The sequence below is a fragment of the Camellia sinensis genome, chromosome 1 (assembly GCF_055761805.1).
Source record: "Camellia sinensis isolate YWXY chromosome 1, ASM5576180v1, whole genome shotgun sequence".
Lineage (NCBI taxonomy): Eukaryota > Viridiplantae > Streptophyta > Magnoliopsida > Ericales > Theaceae > Camellia > Camellia sinensis.
In genome coordinates this window covers 51,380,174-51,402,964 of record NC_138961.1, presented here as the reverse complement: position 1 = coordinate 51,402,964, position 22,791 = coordinate 51,380,174, and the positions used below count along the sequence as shown (strand labels likewise).

General features: G+C 34.0%; 1 protein-coding gene and 1 pseudogene across 1 annotated transcript; one reads left to right on the top strand and one right to left on the bottom strand.

Moving 5' to 3' along the window:
• The window catches only part of LOC114295110 (arogenate dehydrogenase 2, chloroplastic-like), a 41,521-nt pseudogene extending 37,170 nt beyond the window's left edge, over positions 1-4,351 (top strand).
• A 76-nt stretch (positions 4,352-4,427) lies between these two features.
• Positions 4,428-15,988, bottom strand: LOC114295106 (protein RETICULATA-RELATED 5, chloroplastic). The gene is made up of 7 exons (XM_028239299.2): positions 15,053-15,988; positions 11,199-11,328; positions 10,022-10,552; positions 8,495-8,602; positions 7,744-8,292; positions 6,495-6,608; positions 4,428-4,866 (listed from the first exon to the last, which is right to left on the bottom strand). The coding sequence occupies exons 1-7, from the start codon at positions 15,724-15,726 to the stop codon at positions 4,720-4,722; spliced, it is 2,253 nt and encodes a 750-aa protein (XP_028095100.2). The 5' UTR covers positions 15,727-15,988; the 3' UTR covers positions 4,428-4,719.
• Between the last annotated feature and the right edge of the window lie 6,803 nt (positions 15,989-22,791).

Here is a 22,791-nt window from a genome sequence, read left to right as displayed (position 1 = left end):
CCCCAATCTATCACAGAAGCTGTGGGAGTTTCTAGCCAAAGTCATTTTTGGTCTTAGATAGAGAGATACACTTATGGATTCAAAAAATAAGATAGAATCAATAAACTCTATTCAAAAATTTAGTAGCAGTGAAGGATTCTTCAAAATTAAGTGAAATTAAGGCTTTAGTTTGCTCACGATTAGAGTTCTTCACTTTGAATCTTGGAATCTCCTTCACCCGACAGAGAGAGAGAGAGTTCGAGAGCAGCAAGAGGGAGGGTTGTGAGTGCGAGGGTTACAGATCACTACACCATGAATCAAATGATCTAGGGAGATAAAAATCATAAAATCAATAAACTCTATTCATTAGCAATCAAACATTTAGTAGCAATCAAGGATTCTTTAAAATTAAGTGAAATTAAGGTTTTAGTTCACTCATGATTAGGGTTCTTTACTTTGAATGAGAGAGAGTTCGAGAGCAGCGAGATGGAGGGTTGCGAGTGCGAGGGTTACAGATCGTTACACCATGAATCAAACGATCTAGGGAGATAAAAATGTGTGTGATGCCCAAAAAATGAGGCACCAAAGCGTGGAACAGATGTAAACAAAAAGAAATATTAGAAATTGAAACAGAGAGAGAAGAGGAGAAGCATAAATCGATATTACCTTGCTAGCCGAGTTCGAGAGCAACGAGAGGAAGGGTTGCGAGTGCGAGTTCGATTTTCAAAACCTTGAAGCCACCTAAACAATTGAATACAGATCACGTGTGTGATGCCCAAAAAATGAGGCATGAAAGCGTCGAACAGATGTAAACAAAAAAAAAGATCAGAAATCGAAATAGAGAGAGAATGGAAGAGGCAGAAATCGAAACAGAGAGAGAAGGGGAGAGACAGAAATCGAGGACATCTAACCTTGCGAGCCAAGTGATGAGGGTGCGTTGTAAGGGGAAGAGCGAGCAACGTCTGTATGAAGAGGAAAGAAGAAGTACATAAAGGGAGAGAGAGACGTGGGTAGGTGGAAGGCTGAGGGAGAGATGTTTGAGCGGGAATCACATTGATTTGCACTGTTAATATATTCTTAGGGTTGATCTCAGCCATTCAAAACAAATGTATCTCTAATACATTTTATATATTTTCAAAAATCGTTCTGCTTTATTATATAGATATATATGTGACTTACGTTTATGTTTTGTAAACTCAATCTCAAAACAATTCGATTTTTGAAAAATAAATTCAAAACAACGTTTTTAGAAAAATTTGTTTCAAAATGACATGAATTTAGTAAAAACACATCATGTTCGTGTATGTGCTGAATATGTATGTGTTTTTGGCAGGTACGGCCCCCGGAATCGGATGTGCTGTGCACTCACTCACCCCATGTTTGGACCAGAGAGTGGGAAAGATGGCTGGAAAGACCTTCACTTTTGTATACGACAGGGTCTCAATAAGGGATCATGCTGTTTGCTCCAGTTTCCTTCAAATTTTTGAAACTAGGCCTCGTTTGGAAACATATTATTTTAGTAATTTTTTAATTTTTTTAACTAAAATATAAGATAAAAAAAAATTAATCTGTTTGGAATAATTTTTTAATTTTTTTTAAAAAATATACAAAAAATAGAAAGAAAATAAAATTTTTGATTTTTTGATATAAATTATAAATTTTTTAATTTTTTTAATAACTTTTTAACTTTTAAAATAAAAGTGTTGCATGCCAAACGAGGGCAAAGGTTAGTATTAGACACAGATTAGTGTGATGACTTGTATGAAAATCCAAAAATTAAAAATTAACGAAAAGATTCGCAAACTCAAGCTTTCTTGAACAATGTGATGTGGCTGACAAAAATTCAAATGTTTTTTTGTTCAATTGGTCTAGCCCCTCGAGCTTGTAGTATTTATCAGCTTGGCAGGTTTTTTCTTGTCGTTGTCAATGTGTGTCCTTAGCACATGTGACATGTGTCTTGAGCTTTGTTGTATATTTCTTTTTTTCTTTATAACAAGATGACGCTTACTCACCCAATTGGAGATGATATCTCTGGTTTATCTATCATTCTACCTATAATTTCTGCAAACTTTGTGCCCAAAAAAAGAAAAGAAAAGAAAAGAAAAGAACAGAGAGGTCCTGATGCTTTATTTATAATGTTTAAGTGGGATTTGCCTTTTTTCATATGTTTCCAGGGTTGCAAACTGCTGGAAATGTCCTGTGAAGAGCATGATAGACTGGCTGCTAGAAGTCAATTTCTGACCCACACAATTGGCAGTTATTGCAATGTTCTACCAATTTTAGTCGCTCATGAGCAAACTACAGGGAAATACATATACATATATACAGTCCATTGGCTTTAAAACTTCATTGTTTGACCGGTTGTTGTCGGAAATGGAGATCGAGTCCACATCTATCGACACCAAGAACTTTCAGACTTAGGTGTAGGATTGGAAGTACTTCCAATGTTAGTATCATTTTTAACTTCATTTGTCTGAATAAAATCAAAATTTTCTCCATCTCCCCATGTGCCAAATAATTCGAGATCAATTGGCTCTTCTGCCTTTTTTTTCTCTTTATTTATTTCCAATAAAATGTCTTGATCTATTGTTTCTTCAGATGAGGATGATTGGCTGTCATCATCATTAGTTAACATATTAATATCATAATTAAAGTGTTGTAAAAGGGCTTCATTTTCTAGATAAATTTCTCTTATCTGATCTAGTAGCCTATTTCTTTCATCAATACTTAAGTCTGGGTCTTTATATAATTTTCTCCAATAATCCAATATTTCAACAATATTTTCATATTCAGTTTTATTATAGTTATTGGTTTGAAGTACCATAATATCTTCTGTACCATAAAATAGCCTAAGGATGTAACAATCTCCTGGACTATTCATTCCATCATTGTTTATGAAGGATATAGTTTCTAATTTTGTCACCAATTTGTTTATTTAGTTTTTTTGCTTCTTTATTTAAATCAATATTTATTATAGAACCCAAATTGTCTATTTTAGATTCTATAGACTCAACTTTAGTCTCTAGATAATTTTGATTTATTTTTTGATTTTTATCTAATTTAGAAAACCAAGAACACATAATATCAGTAATATTATTTAAAGTAGAACACACTATTTATATTTGCAGATTCTTTAGTAATATGCAAACTATGATCATATTTATTATTAACATTATTTTTTGTATTTCCAAAGCATATTATATCATCAGAATTAATTGTCATTTTAGATTGTTGTTGATACCTAAGACCCTCCTAGTGTATTATCTAGTGCCTAAAACCTCTTTTTATGATCTTAAAGGCTTAATTATGGCCAATAGTCAAAAGATCTTAACGAGTATATGGGCTTTGACATACACTAAGCATATAGGTTTTACAACAACTATAAATGAAACAAATAATTATGAAGATATAAAATACAAAAGATACACAAAAAACTTAGACGAAATTTTTAATTTAATTTTTTTTTTTTTTTATAACATAAAACAAACCATACAAACTTATATATATATCAAAAATCTATACGTAGATAGAAATACTTACATAGCTTGATCTTGCTTTCAAAAGCTCTTCACCAAGCTCTGATACCAATTACAAAACTAAAAAAGAAATGAGCTTTTTACTATTTTTATTATGAAATTATAGTGGAGTTCTGGAATTAAGGTAGAGAAATTAGAGACAAAGAAGGAAGCTCAAAGATGGAGAGAATATGGAGAGAATTTGCATACATTATTATGTTGGCATAAAGGCCAATATATAGACTTACAAGGGGTGAATACAAACAAAATATAACTTAATGTCTATCTAATTCCATATCTAACATATCTAACTTTACAAGACTTTACGTCCAAAAGTTGCAAAATTTTTAACTCTTTATGCAAGCCTAGTCATAGGCTTTTTGAAAAGTCTACCTAAAAGTAAATATAAAGAGACAAAAATAAATACAAACAATTATTTGCTCTTTGCTACAATTGGTAAATGCAATTTAAATGTCCATTTTTTATACACTTCTTTTTTTTTCTTTTTTTCTTTTTTTCTTTTTTTTTTTTTTTTGTGTTGGATACAATAATTAAACATACAAACATGTAATTAATTATCTGCAGAAAGAAAGCACAATAATAGACAGTTTTGATCTGTTTAGCGGATTATTCATCCATAATAAGTTTGCCCAGCAAGAGGAAAGGACCTGCTTCTTATGTTCTGAACAATTGGTTTGTTTATTGAAAATCATGCTGTATGTGGATAATTTTATTCGAGAGACTAAATGTTGAAATGACGAATCATGACACAGCCGAAGAACCTAGAAGTCGGTCTTGAGAAAGTTAAACATAAGCTAGAAGATAGGATGAATGAGGAGCTGGATCGGAATGTCTGATGAAGCGATGCTCATAAAAGTGTAATAATGATCATTTGATTCGTGTTGTCTTGGTTTATTTTTATCTTTCTACGGATTTAAGTGTAAAATTCATGATTCTATCATACTACTATAGATCAAACCAAAATCTGATTTACACATCTAAAATACATGATTGTACTTAAAATCTAGACAACAATTAAATCAATTATTCCCAACCTAACCTCCAAAAGAATGATTCTAATTTGCTTGATCTAGTCCTGCCCCGTCGACTTTGAATGTACAATTTTGTCATCCCAGAAAAACACTTGTAGGTTGGAAACTTGGATTGATGTATAACAGTTGTATTGGAAGCTTCAAAAACTAACAAATGAAGAAGAATTATGACCTCACTGATTCTTGATTTCATCAATAGCGGCCTCTTCTGGAGCGTTGCATTCCAGTGCAGCTTGATTTGGAGAATCTGGAGTCTGGAAAGAGGGTGGTTCGCTCTTCGTAGCTTGCAGTCCTGTAAACCGCGCTAAATCGACCCATTGCTGCAAAAATTTCAGAGACTAATATTAAACAACAAAACTAATTTGATTGCATTAGTGGAAGCACGAACAGACACCAGATTGCAAAATAAATATCACCTCATTCAGCCCCACCCATGCAACAATAACACCGATGTCAAAGATAAAGTTACACATTCCAAATAGTTGTCTACTAACAGTACAATAAATTTTAGCAACCTTCTCTTTTTGTAGGGTACATATATTATGATTGAAGGTAGTATTGACCGAGGGTCAGGGGTTCAAAGGAGAGTGGACCCAAACATTACATATGCCGATGAAAAAGGGGATGTTCAGGTGAGATACAGAGCAGCCCAACAAGAGAGAGACACAGAAGCAGCATGATGCAACCAAGGCACATAATACAGAGCTCAGAAACCTCTCTAAAGTTTGTAGAATCATCGGGATGTAAGGAGGGCACCACCTCCAATTTATAGAAAGTATGTCACGTTTCCTGTAACAGACTTTCTGAATATTGCAGAATTATGCTGGAATATTTCATGTGTTAGAACATATCATTTCATGAGGATTTTCCTTAGTCCTCGAAACACTATACAAAAATTCAGTGGGGCAGTCTCTCTCTCAATAAGCTTGGCCCAAGGCAGTGACGCCTGCGGGGCATCACGCTGAGTGATACCTCAATCTCTAGCCACCAAACCACAAGACCCAGAGTCCCGCAGTGACTTAGGCGTGTTTGGCAAGATTTGGTTTTGGGTTTTTTTTTATTTTTTCCACTAAAAGACAAAGTTTTTACAAAACTAAAAAAAAACAAATCCAAACAAAATATCGCATCCAACTCCATAATCATTTCACTTTTTCTCTCACAAACATCACATCCAACCACAAAAAAATCTAATTATCTTCCCAAATACCAAAATTTTTTTATCCAATAATATCCTGCAACTAAAAAAAACCCACTTAAAAACCCACTTCCCAAACACCCACTTAGCTGAAGACTTCAGCACACCTAAGTCCTACCTCTTAACTTATGTACTAGGGATGGCGCGGCGAACACATTGGCAAAGGCAAGGCGAGGCGAGGCGAGGCGAGGCAAGGCGAAACTGGAGTCGTGAAACATCCATGTCAGCAAGTCAAATGAAGTCTTTTGAGTCGTGCAATTTAACTACGGCAAGGAACTGGGGTGTGGTGAAAGCTCCAGTTTAAGACTAACATTTAAGGTTCAGCAAGCCTTCCAAAGGCATCACCCAACAACGTGTCCCTAGAAGACTAACACGTGTGTCTTTGAGCTGATATGTGTCATCATCCACATGTGCACAACACATGATGGTGTAAGGGATACCCACAACGTTCACCTTGACTACATGATTTGAGCAAATGCAATGACAAGGCAACACTAAAACAAATAATGCTAGGGATTAGGTTTGTACACAGCCCACCTCCTTCCAGCTCCACGTATTAACGCAACCAACAATAGGTAATGGCCTTGCCTTATCCATTGACAAGACAACCAAAGTATACAAAATTCTCAAAATAATGAGGATATAGCTATATTGTAAATTCGTCTGATCATTCTCAGTAAATTATAAAAAAATAAAAATAAAAAATCAATGAGACAAAACCCAGAAGTTGAAGTAAAATAAGATGTATCTAACCTGGGTTCCCCAATAGGAGTTGACAGTCCGAACAAAAAAAGATAGCATATTTACAAGTAATGTTTGAGAGGCAAATTGATCAGAAATTCTGTGCTCCACTATTCCAGCAATAACCTGCATTAAAATTTATTCTGATGTTAATACCAAACATTTACTAAGGATTAAGAGAGTAAGAAAATAGTGATATTTGTGTCTTCTTTTTGTTTGGTTGTATATTTGTTGTGCTCAGTTGGCACTTTCTCAGGTAGAATTTATTTTGTTGTTGACAATAAATAAATAGAAATATACTCTTTCATTATAGAGTGATGTCCACTGGCACTGTTTAATAACTCATGTTTCAGTGCTTATTCGATTAATAAGAAAGCATCAATTTGAAATTCTAGCTTGAGCACTATAGGACTTTGACAACACTAGGTAAAGTATACACGCAGATTATGGCTTAGATGGATGATATTAGCAATAAGTTAACAGGTGCTTTGGTGGAGATTACGAGCTTAATAGTTAAAATGGGGGAGAGATGAACTAAATGAAGGGGTGTGCTCGAAGTAACTGATAGAGTGACTTGAAGTCAGAAATAAGTAGACAAAAAAAAGGGAGGGAAAAGAAAAACATTATTTGTAAACATTCCATGCGAAGAGTTAGCTATATGTTGATTGTTTTAATTCCAAATGTTTGTTTGACAGATCATCAAATTTAAATCCAGGATAAATCTCTTGAGTGGTAATGATATCACAATTAACATAGGATCAAAGAGTTAAATTAATCAGAAGTGTTGCCCTTATATCTGTTCTTTTATAATGATCAAACAGTGTTTTCTATAAAAATATTCAAGGATCCATTATTTATAAGTCTATGACCACTGATAATACAAGGACAAAATATTAATCATATGCATCCTAGCAAGTCAACCTATCAAACTTTTTTCTTGACTGATTACTTATTGATTAGGATCATCCCCTTTGGTCAATTCTAAGAACATATTCTTTAAGTAGGACCATTTTCAGTGGATGCATTCATGTCCAAGAGAACAGAAACCCATAATGTTTTGGATGCCATAACCATGCTGTCAATAGTCAATACTAATTAAATCTACCTTCGGCACCTTTTACTGAGAAAACAAGAAATAGAATATAGAAATCATAAATGGCTTCAGGGAAAAATAGCATTGAAAAAAAAAAAAAAAAAAAAAAAAAAGAAGAAGAAGAAGAAGGAAAAGAAAAGAATTGTAGCTAATGCTACTTGCACTTACCTGATACCGGAGATTTGCTGAAGTTCCCAAAAAGCCCCCATACACAACTGCTGTTTTAAGTATTGGTGATCTTTTAATCCGTTGTTTGGTGTCAAGTGCTGGATTCAGTAATTTGCGTACTGCATACAAAATATTTGAGGCAACCGCAGTGCCAATACTGGAAATAAATCCAACACCAGCAAGCTTCAAACCACCAAAAAGTACTGATGCAACTCTATGATTCACATTCCAGTCCTTCCCAGCAATATTCTTTTGAAATGCATTATCAGGTATGGAACCAAGTAAGCCCTTTAATGTTTCCACGCTGTCTGGTGTATCTATCGTATCTCCAATTGAAAGGAAAGACAAGGTTGGAGCAGGAAGCCATACAGTGAAAAAATCAACAACTGATCCCCTGACAGTATCCGTAATAACATAGTCAAGCTCTTCAAAGAAATTTTCTTTACGCCTCTCATACTGTGCTAAGAGAGTAGTTGTAATTGATATAGCTTCTTCTATAGCTAGTCTATGTAAAAATTTGGGATCTGCCAATAATCTCTCCCTGAATCCCTGCAACATCAAGGCGTTTGATGCTCAACTTTGAGTCCCTAGTCAACTGTATTTTATCTATTGTTTAATCACCAAGTAGATAAGTGAATAGTGAGGGTTCCACATGCACATATTGTAAACTGACTAAGATAAAAGATGGAATAGGTTTAAGCTCAACAACCTTTAAATCACACACAAAAGTAATTGCCAAAACGAAGCATACCTGGAATTGATGAGTGAGTTCTGAAATAAAAGGATATTGCTCCAGATCAAAAAAATTCTGCAGGACTTCCGGGGATACCACACCAAGATCAAGTCCTTTTTGAAGGTCCTGATAAGAACACATCAAAATATTCAGTCCATCATATAACAACTCCCTTACCAATTTCACCTTCAGTAATGGCATAAAATATTGTTCTGGAAGATTAGGCTATATGATATGCCAACATTACATTGAACCTTCTTTTTGCAAAAAAAGAAAACCATTAACATATTATTAATAATAATTTCATCTCTATTTAGTTCCAAGACATTTTTCCTTTCAATAAAGAAAAATGTTATTCCCTTAATTCATAAAACCGTTGTTTTCAATCAAGTAATTGTTACAGCTTTGATAGCCAATTCAGACATATCTGTTGATCGTCATTCTTTCTCTTGCCAGATTTAAAAAAATAAAATAACTTTTTCTCGCTAGTTCAAATCATCACACTCTAGGCTCAAGTCCCAAGACATGTTATATCTAAACCTAAAGGCCATAATTCCTTACTTTGAACTACATCAAGAAATTATCATGGCAATGTAATACATGTAATGTAAGGAACATCAAAATGTTGATTAAAGTGATTTTGATGTAGAATTTTTGCAACAATTATGCTAGTAAGAGCCAAGAATCATCGACAAGGCTATGTGGAATGCACTAAAAAAATTTCTTACTGTGGCAATTAGACATGATTGAATTTATAAAGTTGAGAATCTAGGCAAAATCAGTTCATAATTTACACATAATAGGAATACTTCGTTACACCAAATTATTAATACTCCAAAAGCTGTACAACTCACAATTCACATCATATAAGATGCCTCTAAAATGACTCAGAGAATAACCAAAATCCTTTCCATAAAGGTTCACTGTGAATCAAAGGAAGTCAGATTGGAGAAAATGAGACTTGGGAACTGAGATGGGGTCTCTTTAATGTTAATTATATTCTCAAAGAACATTACGTCAAAAGAGATCAATTGGAGAGAAGAAAACAAAAAGGGAAGAAGAAGAAAGAATACGACACCAAGAAGAATAAGATAAAGAGAGATCTTGAAAAAGTTACATGGTTTATTCAAGGATATTAATACCACTATTTGCTTGATATTCATATTGGCCTCGTTTGGGAAGTGGCTATTTTAGTAGGCTATTTTAGTTTTTGGCTATTTTAGTAGGCTAAAATTTTTGTGTTTGGGAAGATGATTGGATTTTTTTTGTGGTTGGATGTGATGTTTGTGAGAGAAAAAGTGAAATGATTATGGGTTTGATGTGATATTTTGTCTTATTAGCTATTTTAGTCTATTTTGTCTTTTTGTGATTTTTAGCCTAAACTAGGCTATTTTTTTTCTTCCCAAACACCCCCATTGTATCCAGAAAAAGTGCCCCTAAAAACCATATGATCATTAAAATCAATCACATCGGTTGTGCAGATAGTGGGTCAAAGTACACATATAAGCTATGCTATCTCAAAGAAGACTCTCAAAAACAACTTACTTGGGGTAGGCCATCTCTCCTCCTGCCAGCTGCATTCATCACTCGGGCAATTTCAGCACGATCAAAACAATTCCTACTGCAGGGTCTGGCAGCAGAATACCATAAGAAATCAGCAACAGGAACTTCTCCCTCCCTTCTTATGTATTGCCTTTCCGGGTCAAGTAAGATAACAACTTGATTTTTCTTTGGTATCTTCCTTGAAATTCTTGCTGGTAGCCCAGTCCCACTTGACCCATATGTAACATGGCTTGCACCAGTAACCACTACTAGCATACCAGTGGCTCTTCCATTTGACATCGCTCGTAAGATGACCTCGGACACTGTGTATTCCTCCACTACTCTTGCTTGTGCAGATAGATATGAACTTGGCCCAAAAGAAGCAGACTGGTTAGGAAAGTTAATATCAGCCGATGATCTGCGCGAGATAGAAGTAAAGCCTGAAATGAATCCTGAACCAGCTGGAGGAGCATAAATTTTACGGTCAGCTTTAGAAAGACCACGAATACCTTCAGCTTGAACAGTCCTCAAGACCTAGGCAAATAGTTATATCATGATTAGGATGAAATTCTCTATATGCACTACAAAGACTCTTATGCAAGTTGACTAATTAATAGAAGAAAATTTCAGAATATAGGAATAACTGGTAACTCTTCAACCATAAAAAAAGATAAAAAGGTTTACTCCTTTATGTTAGATAGAGATTTGTCTTAATAGCAAATAATAAAATCCTCATAAAAATCTACCAAATCAAAATATATATAAAAATAGCAAAACTGCAGAAGTTTAGACGATTAAATTATTTAACTTCATTATATAAATGTGATAACTTTTCTTAGAAAATATTTCACTGGATAACAGCATCATCAGTTATGACAAGGTGCAACTGTCATGGTTACCAGAACACTTTGCCAATAAAAATGTTTTAGCATAAATGATAGAAAAGGTAGCGTGTTCCTTATGATTGTTATCTCCAACTTAACATTGGCATTAAAGGTGCATACTTGTAAGTTGATATAGAGGTTAGACTTGAATATTTGATATATCAATTCAAGCTCCCTTATTCCATCGATTCTAGTTTATTTCTTTGTTCTATATCTATTATCCACTAGTACTAGTTCTAACCATAAAGATACATGGCAATATATCAAACACAGCTTCAAAGGAAATGCATAATCACCTCAAGTGGAGTACCACAAGCAACAAGGCCAACCCCATTATCACGACAGTAAGTTAAGAGTGGCTCATATTCCTGCCAGCGTTGAGGTGGCCAATGTGATGCAAAAGACTTTAGGGTTTCTCCATCAATTCTGCAATCAAGTAAAGAAGGCTTTACCATAAGCGGCACAGAAATATGAGATAATGCACTATCATAAGAAGCCTGCTTTATCCAAATCTTAAACAAGAATATCTACAACAAACTACGCATCTTACTCGAGAAGGGGAACCTCAAGAAAACCAAATAAATAAAACAAAATTACTTTTAAAAAACAAAGGAAAAACAAAGGATCAAAACAACTCTCTACTGATTAGTTCCATAATCCACAACAGAATGACTGATTAGACCTATTGGAAATCAGAAACATTTCCATCCTAAAGCATTGAAAATTCTGAGGCTTGCAGATAAGTTAAAACCCAACTGGGTGGTAGACAGTGTGAGGGTAAGAAAATGCTAGCTTGAAAACCTCAAAGGAAGCATGGATATGTTAAGAACCTGAGGAATTTAAAAACTCTCTCAAAAACTCAAATAAAATTCTAATATACTCCAGTACATACTAATTAGAAGGATGCTCAATTGTTTCTTTCAAATTATGTACTCTTAATCCTTCATCACATGCATGGGCTTGAAAAGATCTTAAAATAGTGAATCAAACTATAATAGCAATCCCTTGTTGAAATAAACTCAAGCCAACGATTAAGGACATGTAAACCCTATGGTATAAACACTCATTTTCTATGCAAAGTGGCCTCGCTGCCAATTTTTGGGTACCAAATGCAATGGCATGAAAAGATTGTGGCCATTCGCTGAGTGTCAAGTTAAACTTGAACTTGTCCGGGATAGTGTTATAGGATTCAGGACCAAATAATGAAAAATGTCTTCAGAAAATCCAACGTGCCCAAGGTTCTGAAAAGTGGTTGCGGTCGCCGTAACGGTAACGGTGATGCAATTGCGGTTGCGAGGTGTAAAGGCCATAGTGTAACAGTTGCGGTAACCGAAACCGTGAATTTTTTTATTTTTCACACAATTTGAAAAAAACTTACCGATACACATTTTTTTTTTCCATGATCATATTTATTGGGTTTAAAATAAATATTGATCAATTTTTGTAAATTTTTAAGTATGATCCAATATGTTTTATATTTTTAAATCACTATAAACTGAGTTTTTTACATTTTATTTTAATAATTAATGACTTTATATTATACAAAAAATTAATCACTAACTATTATATATAAGATAAACAATGACAAAAGTAAGAGAATAAATAAGAGCCTAAATATATATATATATACATATTTTAACCAAGCCAAATAGATAATGACCACACTTATTATTATTATTTTCAAACAATATATAGATGGACACATACAAACAAAATGGTTAAGTGATAGCAGCTGAATAGAATAGCATAAGTCTTACAGGTTCAACAAATCAATAACATGTTCTTCATTTTTTCTCTTCTCTCTCTTTATCTCTTGCTCTTTCATCTTCTCTCTTTATCTTCCCTCTTCTCTCTATCTCTCTTCCCCTATTTTCAGGCTTTTTTTTTTGTGTTTTTTCGAAAGAAACAATTCGGAACTGTTACGTAATGGTGCGTAACAAGCTATTACGGCTGTTATGACACCGTTACGACTGCTACGGCAGCCGCTACGACCGACACATCTGTGAATCTCAATCACACTGCAAAAGCGGCCGTAACGGGTGGCGGTAATCACAACAACCGTTACTTAACGGTGTTACGTAACAGTTGCGGCCGCTTTTTAAAACCTTGTGCCCCATTCTAAAAGCACTTCATATGAAATGCATTGGTACAACTGCATAAAGATTATATTTATATAAACTATCAATTAAAGGATGTCTCCAACTAATTAGAATTGGCTCCAAATGCATTGTACATTGATTCAAATTGGGTATAACAGAAGTTTTCTACAGGAATTTCAACATATTTGAGTCAAAGAAGCGTATCATCTTGACACTTCACCTATTTGGATTTAGACTTGTCCCTCTTAACATGGCATTACAAACTTCATTCCTTATGGCATGATCAATTCAGTACATGTTAAAACAAGTCAATGTCAAATTAAAACTAGGAGTATTACATAAACATGTTTCCCACTTTAAAATCCAGCTTTCATAAAAGATGCGCAATTAAGCAAACATTTAGGCTGTGTTTGGTTGATGGATTTGTGTAGGAATTTGAAAAGAGAAAGAGAAAAGGTGTGTGAAATGTAGTTATATTTCATTCAAATTACACCTACTTTTTCTCTTTCTCTTTCCTAATTCCAACCCATATGCATGAAACCAAACACAGCATTAAGAAATCGAAAGCCAGAAATTCAAAAATGTCATTAATCACCTTTGGGCAATGTCGTAGCCTATTCAACTTTAATCAAAAGGAAGAAAAGAAGAAAATGACCCTAAGGCAGCCAAAGTTAATTAGAATCCTCTCAATTGAATACACTCATGCTGGTAATTTTCTGAATATATCTTTCAAGCCATCAAATCATCTGAACCAACAATCTATCTACCAGTGGGGGAGGGACATAGGGGCGAGGGGGGTCACATGCCCCCTGACTTTTCAATTTTTTTTTATTTTTTTTTAGTGGAGTCTTGTTTACACACAGTGCCCCTCCTATATATAATACACAGCTCTCCCAATTTACCCAAACACACTGACACACTACACGCACCCACGTTTTTTTTTTTTTTGAATTCCAATCCCAACCAAACACTGACACACAACTTTTTTTTTTTGTGAGTACACACAACTCCAATTACAGCAAGGTTAAAACCCTAAAAGTGTATGAAATTCTTTATTTTTTTATTTATTCACAGTACTTGTTAACTGTCTTCGTATTTTCTTTGTTTTCTTTGTCTCCCTTTGTTGCTTTGCAATTTACCGACTCGTGATTCACCGATTAAGATCACACAACACAGATTTGGGACCACACCACAACCTTGGTATCTTCTCTTCATTGTTTATAGGTAATTTTATTTCTTATTTTTTATTTTTAAATAAAAATTATGAGTATTAATTTATAGTTATTTGTTAAATTTTGATTTGTAAAAAAAAATTATTTGCTATTATTTATGTTAAAATAAGAGATTTTGACACGCTAAAATTATGAATATTAATTAGTGGTGATTTATGTTAAAATTAGGGATTTTAGTTTTTTGTCGTTTGTGCTAAAATTAGAAATTTGATTTGTGCTAAAATTAAAAATATCAATTTGCAGTGATTAAAATTTAAATTAAGAATTTTGATTTGTTATAATTTGTGCTAAAATTAGAAAATTTGATTTGTTGTGATTTGTGCTAAATTTAAATTTTTTAATTTCAAAAGATGAAAACTAGTCGGAATCAATTGTAACAGTTTAAAATTAAAAACATTTTGTAATGAATATTGTGGTGTTTTGGGAAGTTGGTAAAAAGCTGACTTTTTTATTTTTTGACTTTTTTGGTACGTTTTTTGGCAAAAAAACTGAGTTATTTTGGGTAAAAAAGCTAACTTTTTTTTGCTAAAAAACCAAAAAACTGGCTTTTTTAGCCTATTCCCAAAGTGCCCCATTAATTTTTAATGTTTAATATTAGTTCGAAAAATTATTATTATGTTATTGTTATTGATTGGAGAAAAAAAAATTTGAGATTAATGGGTGCCCTATATTAAATTCCTGACTCCCAACCACTGCTATCTACAGTCTTGATTAAAACATATAAATTTCAGATATGATTTTTTCATGACAAAGCAATAACAACTGATCAATAGCACAATCATAACAAAGATTAACAGAGTGTTTGGTGAGAAAAACAACCTTTTATCCATGTATTGGTTGAGCTGTTCCTGTAAATTACAAGGAAAAGCTTCCAAAGCCAAAGACAACGGACGTTCAGCCTCCAAACACCTCTTTCTCAAATTCTTCGCAATCTCAAGCTCCAATACCTTATCATCACCAATCGGAACTTGTTCAGCTTCACCTAAATACACAACCCTAGCATTCATCAACTTATCCCAAACCTTCCTCTTATCCTTCCCCACCGCCATCGGCTCTCCGATCACCGTCGCATCATAAACTCTCGAACTTATAGCCTCCTCCTCAACCTTCGCCACCGGAGGAGCCGTCGTGGCCGTCACCGTCTCGGGCGGGGGTGTGGCAGCACCACTCTCCGGCGTCTTCTCATCCGCTCTCGCCACCGCTGACCTCAAAAAACAAGCACCGATTGCCAGGAACGGCGTGACCAGCACATCACGCCTTCCCGTAGTCGAACTCCGGCTAAATTCGCCGGAATTTTCGGCAATATGGCGGATGTTGAGAGTGATGCGGCGTCGCTTCTTGGCTGAAACATGCCTTGAACGATGGTTTTCCGGCGAGATTCGTGGCCGGAGATCGATTTCCGGTGAAACACAGAGGCGGCGGTGAGTGGGGTATAGATGTAGTGCTGGTGGTGGTCTGGAGGTGAAGCCTCGGTGAGTGTGGTGGGGCTTCATTTCTTCCAGGCGGCACTGGCGACTCTCAGAATGTGTACCTCAATACGGAGTTCGCACTCTCAGCCAATCGTTTTCCTACCTTAGAAATTTATATTATTTAGTGTTTAAATATTTTGTGGATTTTCTATTTTCTGACGTGTCGGATGTGAACAATTTCAGTGGCCAGATATGCTGAAAAAGTATGAGGTTCTGAAGTTGAACACACCAGTATACTCTTGTTCACTTTTTAATAAATTTTGGCTCGACATGTATTTTTTGGATACTTGCATCGACAATGCTAGGTAGCTCAAATTTTTGTGACTCAAATGGCTCAAATCTGTCAAAACGACGTCGTTTTGACAAATTTTGAGTGTAAAACGACGTTGTTTTGACAGATTTGAGCCATTTAAGCCACAAAAATTTGAGCTACCAAACATTTTCCTACTTGCATAAAAATGGCATCCAGACAAAAATAAAAATAAATTAATTAAATTATAATTTGAGAAAGAATCTAAAATAATAGCACTTATATATCTTATAAAATTACAAATTTATCTCCTCATTCTTCTTTCCTCTCTTTTTTAAAATAGGACAAATTGCATGTAAGTCCTACTTAAAAAAAGAAAAGTCTATTTCCGCTTCGTTTAAAAAGTAATAATTTTAATTTAGAAGTTTAAAATTTATTTTAAAAAATTAAAAAATTTATAACTTATATTAATATGTCAAAAAAAAAAATTTCTCTCTACTTTTTATATACCTTTTTGTAAAAAATCAAAAAATTATTCCAACCATATAAATTTTTTTTACCTCATATTTTAGCTAAAAAATCAAAAAGTTACTAAAATAACATGTTTCCAAACGAGGCCTTAGTCCCACAATTTTTTGAATACTCTCAAAAGTCTATTGCGTATTTTCATTCTTCTTTGTGCATTCATTCTTTTCTATCTCTTTCTCTTCCTTTTCGGCGATTAGCAATCACATCTTACTTTTTTTTCTTTCTCTTTCTAACATATAGTCGCCAACGACCGACGGCCACCATTGATTGAGGTTCACTGGCAACCGCCGATCACCGATTCTTTACTTCACTCTCATTGACGGCAAATGAGACAAGTTTACAGCGAAGAAGACCAGTAGATCTATTCAAATCTTATGTAAATCTACTCAGATCTGAGTAGATCTGCATGAGAATAAACTAATCTAAATCAAAAATAGTTGTCGGAGTACAATATTCTTTATATATATATTTCTCTCTTTTGATCTCTCAATTTTTTTACATTTTTTCTGTTACACACTTTTATTTTCCAGTTTTAATGAAAAAAATTCAAATTCTGAACAAATTATTTTTGAGTTTTAGTTACAAGCGATAAAAACTGTAAAATTTTACAATTTCAGTTTTTTTGGTTCTGAATTTTACAATTTCATAGCATTCTTTAAAACTGTAAAATTTTATAGTTTCATAACATGTTTTTCAGTTTGATTAATAAAAAGAAATGCTTAATAAAATCATACTTTGAAACTGTAACATTTTACAATTTCAAAACTTGCTTTTCAGTTTGATCAATATTGAAAATTATTTACTTAAACCCTACAAAAATTTAAAAATAATATATATTTTTCCCGTTGTTGTTGTTTGTTGTTATGATTTTTTGTTTTTTTTTTTTGAAGTTATTAATATTTAGCACGTTTTGTTATATTTTTTCACTACAATTTCTTCATTGCTTTTTTTTTTTTTTTTCCAGCAATATTCTAAACATTTCGGTGAATGTTCAATGATTTTCTTAACGTCCAGGAACATTCTGGACATTGCGACGATTTTCAGTGACGTTGTGAACACTCCGGCAATATTCCTGCGAACTTCCTGCAATACTCTAACGAACTTCTTGATGATGTTGAACATTCTGACGAGTCTCCGATGACCGTCTGACGAAAGTCCAGCAGTGATAGAATGTAACAGTATTTTTAAATTTATATATTAAAAAAATTGATAATAATTAAAAATATATAGAATTAATTAGTACAAATATTTTATTTTAGGATTAGATATGGTTTAAACTCCCCATTATTAATCGAGTACACTGCGAATATTTAATTTCGCGAAAGACACTTAAAAAAGACAATGAAAGAAAGTAGTGGGCCTTTGATAAGTTTATGGCAGTTGTATTTTGTGCATTTTTTTTTCTTTGGGATTGATCGGCTAGTAAACGGGTAGGCCCAAACCTTCAACAAAGGGCTGACCCATTGGCTTTGAGCTTAAGCCCCAAATAATATGTATATATTTTAGCTCGAGCTCTCTTGTCTTGTTTTGTTTTTTTAGCACCAAAAAATTAGGTTAAGCCCAGGAATTCAAGCATAACTTTTGGTCAATCATGGTTTGGCTAGTGCATCTCTACTAAGAGCTTTGAACTAAATTTACACAAAGGGTGAAACTTGCTAAATTGACTTTTATTACTTTTTATTTATTCAACATTTTATTACTCTTATTGAGCCACATATAGGGCCTGTTTGGTAGGGCTTATAAGCTGCTTATTTCAGCTTTTAACTTAATTTAAGTTAAAATATTGTGTTTGGTACAGCTTAAGTTAATCAGCTTATACCTTAAATCAAACTATTTTTCAACTTATCTCAAAAGTTGGTCAGGGGGTGCTTAAAATTTCGACTTAAGTGTGCAGCTGGTGTGATGGGGGCTAACATTACTTAAATGCACTCGTCAATATCCAACTATTACCAAAAACCCAACTATTTAAATCCCATTTCACAAAATACTGTTCATTGCTCACTTTAGAGAGAGAGAGAGGCAATTTTCGACAGAGATTTCAGACGAGAGTGATTTCCGGTGGATGCAAACCAGAGTTCTCTCTCTTTTTGTGAGATCTCTCTCTCTCTCTCTCTCTCTCTCACACACACACACACACAATTTGAAACTCTCTCATTCACCGCCGCCATCGCGATCTGAAACCTAACCAGAGGGTCGCGATCTGGTCGGAAAACCAGAGCTCTCTCTCTCTTTCGCGCGCACACGCGCGCACATCTCTGACGTTGTTTCAATGGTGGCTAGGTCATCAACGGCGACGGCGAGCCATCTTCGGCCTGTACCCAACATTAATATAAAATATATATATATATATATAATAGCAATTTTTATATTAAATCACAATAAAATAATTTTTATATTAAAAATACCAAATAATATATAATGAAATATATATATATATATTAAATAACAAATAATATGTAAAAAAATCACAACATTAATATAAATTAGAACATGAATATTAATTGGTATTAAATAACATGAAATATATATATATATATATATATAAAATAACAATTTTTATATTGAATATTAATTGGTATTAAAATAACAAATTTTCAATTAAATAACTTCTAGTAAAAGAATTTTATATCGGTATAAAATTCTTTCGTATTGCAATAAATAATAATAATAAAATTTGTTGCTAATTGATATTAATGAAAAAAAAATGAAATAATAAAAAAATGAAATAAATTTTATTAAATGAAATTAAAAAAAATGAAATAACAATTGTTGTAATGAAATGTATCAATTTTTATATTAATTGATACTAATTATATTAACTTTCATTAATGAAATAATTTTTAAAAAAAATTAAAACTGAAGAAAATGAAAAAATAACAATTTTTATTCATAAGGGCAAAAATGACAATTACATAGTTAAAAGGTATTTTATAGCTTATTTACCAAACATTACTCTATTACTTAAATTCATAATCTCACAACTGCACCAAACAGGTTACCAGCTTATGTTCACAGTTATAAGCTATAATCGATTAAACTATAATCTATAATCATTTTTGCACAATTCTACCAAACGGGACTATAAAAAGACCTCTTATAGTAGCAAAAACCTTCAAAAAATAAAACTTAAAAATAAAACCTCTCTAATTCCTTGATTTTGTTGCAACCACAATGGTGGGTAATTTACATGCATAATTCACTTATATTACGACCTTCTATAAAGTGCTTCAACTAGGACGACGCAACACATTTTGAAGTTTTAGGCAAAATTTTAAAGTTGGTCCTTTTATACATAAATATGACTTTTTTATATTGTAAAGTTTTTTAATTAGTGTGTGTCAATTTTTGACCATACTGCCAATTAATCATTCAGTTGGAGAACACCGACAGAATAGATTAAGTCCGAACAATCTGTCACAGAAAGATAGAATCCCGCAGTGGTTCGTCCACCCGGGGGCACTTCGACAATCAAGTCAGTTATCTCTCACAGATAGTAAAAGTGTTTAACTCACTATTTAAAGCATAAAAAGCATACCTTAGACCCATGAGGGTGCCTCTCTTTTATAGCCAACACAAACCTAATCCAAATAGAAGCCTAGCTTCAATGGATTTAGGATTACTGCTAATCTTGGACTCCTAGTAGGAGTGGGATAAACTCTCTAAGAGTCTTATATTTACCCAAACTGAAGTCCTCTCTCATTCTAGGACTCTTGTCCCTTATCCGCTTATCTCGGATTTCGATTTCTTCGCAGATAATCTCGGCCTATCCGAGATCATCTCGGTGTCATGACCAAGACACGTGACACCTCGGCTGACACTTCAGTGTCACCTCGGCCACGTGTTGTCATTCAAAAATCATCTCGGTATCATGACCAAGACACGTGACACCTCGGCTGACACTTCAGTGTCACTTCGACCACGTGTTGTCATTCAAAAATTATGTCTCCACAATTAGCATCCATTTTTCTTATATATTTATTCTAGCCGTTCTTTTACTTTTGAAAGACCATTGGACAATTGGGTTATTATTTAGTTAAGCCTTTAAGGGCATGTTTGATTGATAGGATTAGAGTATGGGATTGAGATTATTAATTTGTGGGCTCAATAATCCTATATTTGTTTTGAAATTTTGTTTCAGAATTATTAAACAAATTTATAGAATTATTAGTAATGGGGTAGGTGTAGAATTATATATCCTGAGCTTAGAAATAAAATAAAATAAACTCTTTTGCCCTTAACTAAAAATTAAAACACTTAGGACCTGTTTGGTAACGTTTACGTTTTCAGTTTATATTTACAAAAATCTTATAAACTAGTTTTTGTTTTTAAAAAAACATAAACTACAAACACGTTTGGTTTAGACAAAATGTTTAAAAAAAATTAAAAAATATAAAAAAGAGTGAGAAATAGCAAGTGGTGGCGAGTGGTGGTGGCAGAAGACGGTAGTGGAAAATGATGGCGGATGGTGGTGGCGGAAGACGGTGGTAGAAAATGATAGCGAGTGGGTAGTGGTGGCAGCTGGTTGGTGGTGGTGGCAGGTGGGTGGCGGATGGCGGGTGGTTGTGGGTGGTGGCGCGTGGGTGGGTGGGTGGTGGCGGGTGGGTGGGTGACGGTGGCGGGTGGTAGGTGGTGGCGAGTGGTGGGTGGCGGATGGCGGATGATGGTGGGTGGTAGCGGGTAGGTGGTGGTGGTGGTGGTGGCGGGTGGTGGTGGCAGGTGGTGGGTGGTAGCGAGTGGGTGGTGGTGGTGGGTAGTGGTGGGTGTGGGTGGCAGATGGCGGGTGGTGGTGGTGGGTGGGTGGATGGGTAGGTGACGGTGGCGGGTGGTAGCGAGTGGGTGGTGGTGGTGGCAGGCGGTGGGTGGTGGTGGTGGTGGTGGAGGGTGGTGGTGCCGGGTGGATGGCAGGTGGTAGCGGGCGGTGGATGGTGGTAGCAGGTGGGTGGTGGTGGCGAGTAAGTGGTAGACGATGGATGGTAGTGGGTGGTAGCGGGTGGGTGGCAGGCAGGTGATGGTGGCGGGTGGTGGGTGGTGGTGGCAGGTGGTGGTGGTGGCGGTGGTGGCGAGTGGTGGCTAGTGTTGGGTGGTAAAAAAAAAAAAATTGAAAACTCAAAACGTAAACTCATTTTTTGAGTTTACATTTTTTGGCCAATTTTATAAACTGAAACCATTGATTTATAAATTAAAAATTTATCAAACAAGTTTTTATTTTAGTTTTTTAAATTTTTATAAATATAAACTAAAACGTAAGTGTTACCAAACGGCACTTTATTATTTTTATATAATTTTATATTTTAGAAGGCTAAAAATAATTTAAAAAATTTAAAAATATTTTTTGATCTTTATTTTATCAAATTAGTTTATATTTAAAAAAAATAAAAAAACAAACCAAACATGGCATTTGTATTTTGTATTTTTATTTTGCTTTTAGTTATTTATTTATTTATAATTTTTTTTCAAAATCATATTTATGAACAAATTTTGATAAAGTAAAGATTGTGAAGAAATATTGATGGAGGGTAAGATTAGAAAAGAAAATAAATATAATTGTAATCATACATTTATATGTTTTCTTATCCAATGCAAATCAAACAATGAACAATAGATAATTTATCCTACTAATCCAGTTGGATAGTGAATACCATATTAATTTGATGGAATTATTAATATTTTCACTATTAATCTTATGAATCAAACATGGCCTAAATATATATATTTTTTTTCTTTCTTGCTAGATCCTTGGACAAGAAGTCTTTTATTCATTCTTTATTGAAAAAAAAAAATTAAAAAAAATTTAAAAAGCTTACTTTTTTTATAAAAAAATTGAATTGAAAATTCAAAAACTATTTTTAAAAACTTCAAAACCAAACACATATAATTTTTTTATTCAAGGTGCAAAATAATTTTTCCTTCACCTTCATGCCATGGTTCAATGCACGAAGAAGATCCAAACCTCCAACCCGAGATTTTTCGATCTCAATAGAACCAACGGCAGAATCTATCATCCAAATATAGAAAAACTCCACTCACCAACAGCAAGTCGACAGTATATACAAAAAGGGGGCGAGTTCGTCAAATGGGGAGAATTTTCATCAAAGGGGAAAAGTCCTTCGAAAAACAGAGATAAACTTTGGAGGGGAATACTTCCAGAAGCAAAAACGGAGGAATAATTATTTGCACTCTACAAAGAAAGATGTCCCACCGATTACGTCACAAAATACCCCCAATTAAAAACATTTCGAGGGGCGAATATTTTATCAACCTTAATACTTTTTTGTTTATATCTTAACCTCAATTGAGAAAATAAATTAGGC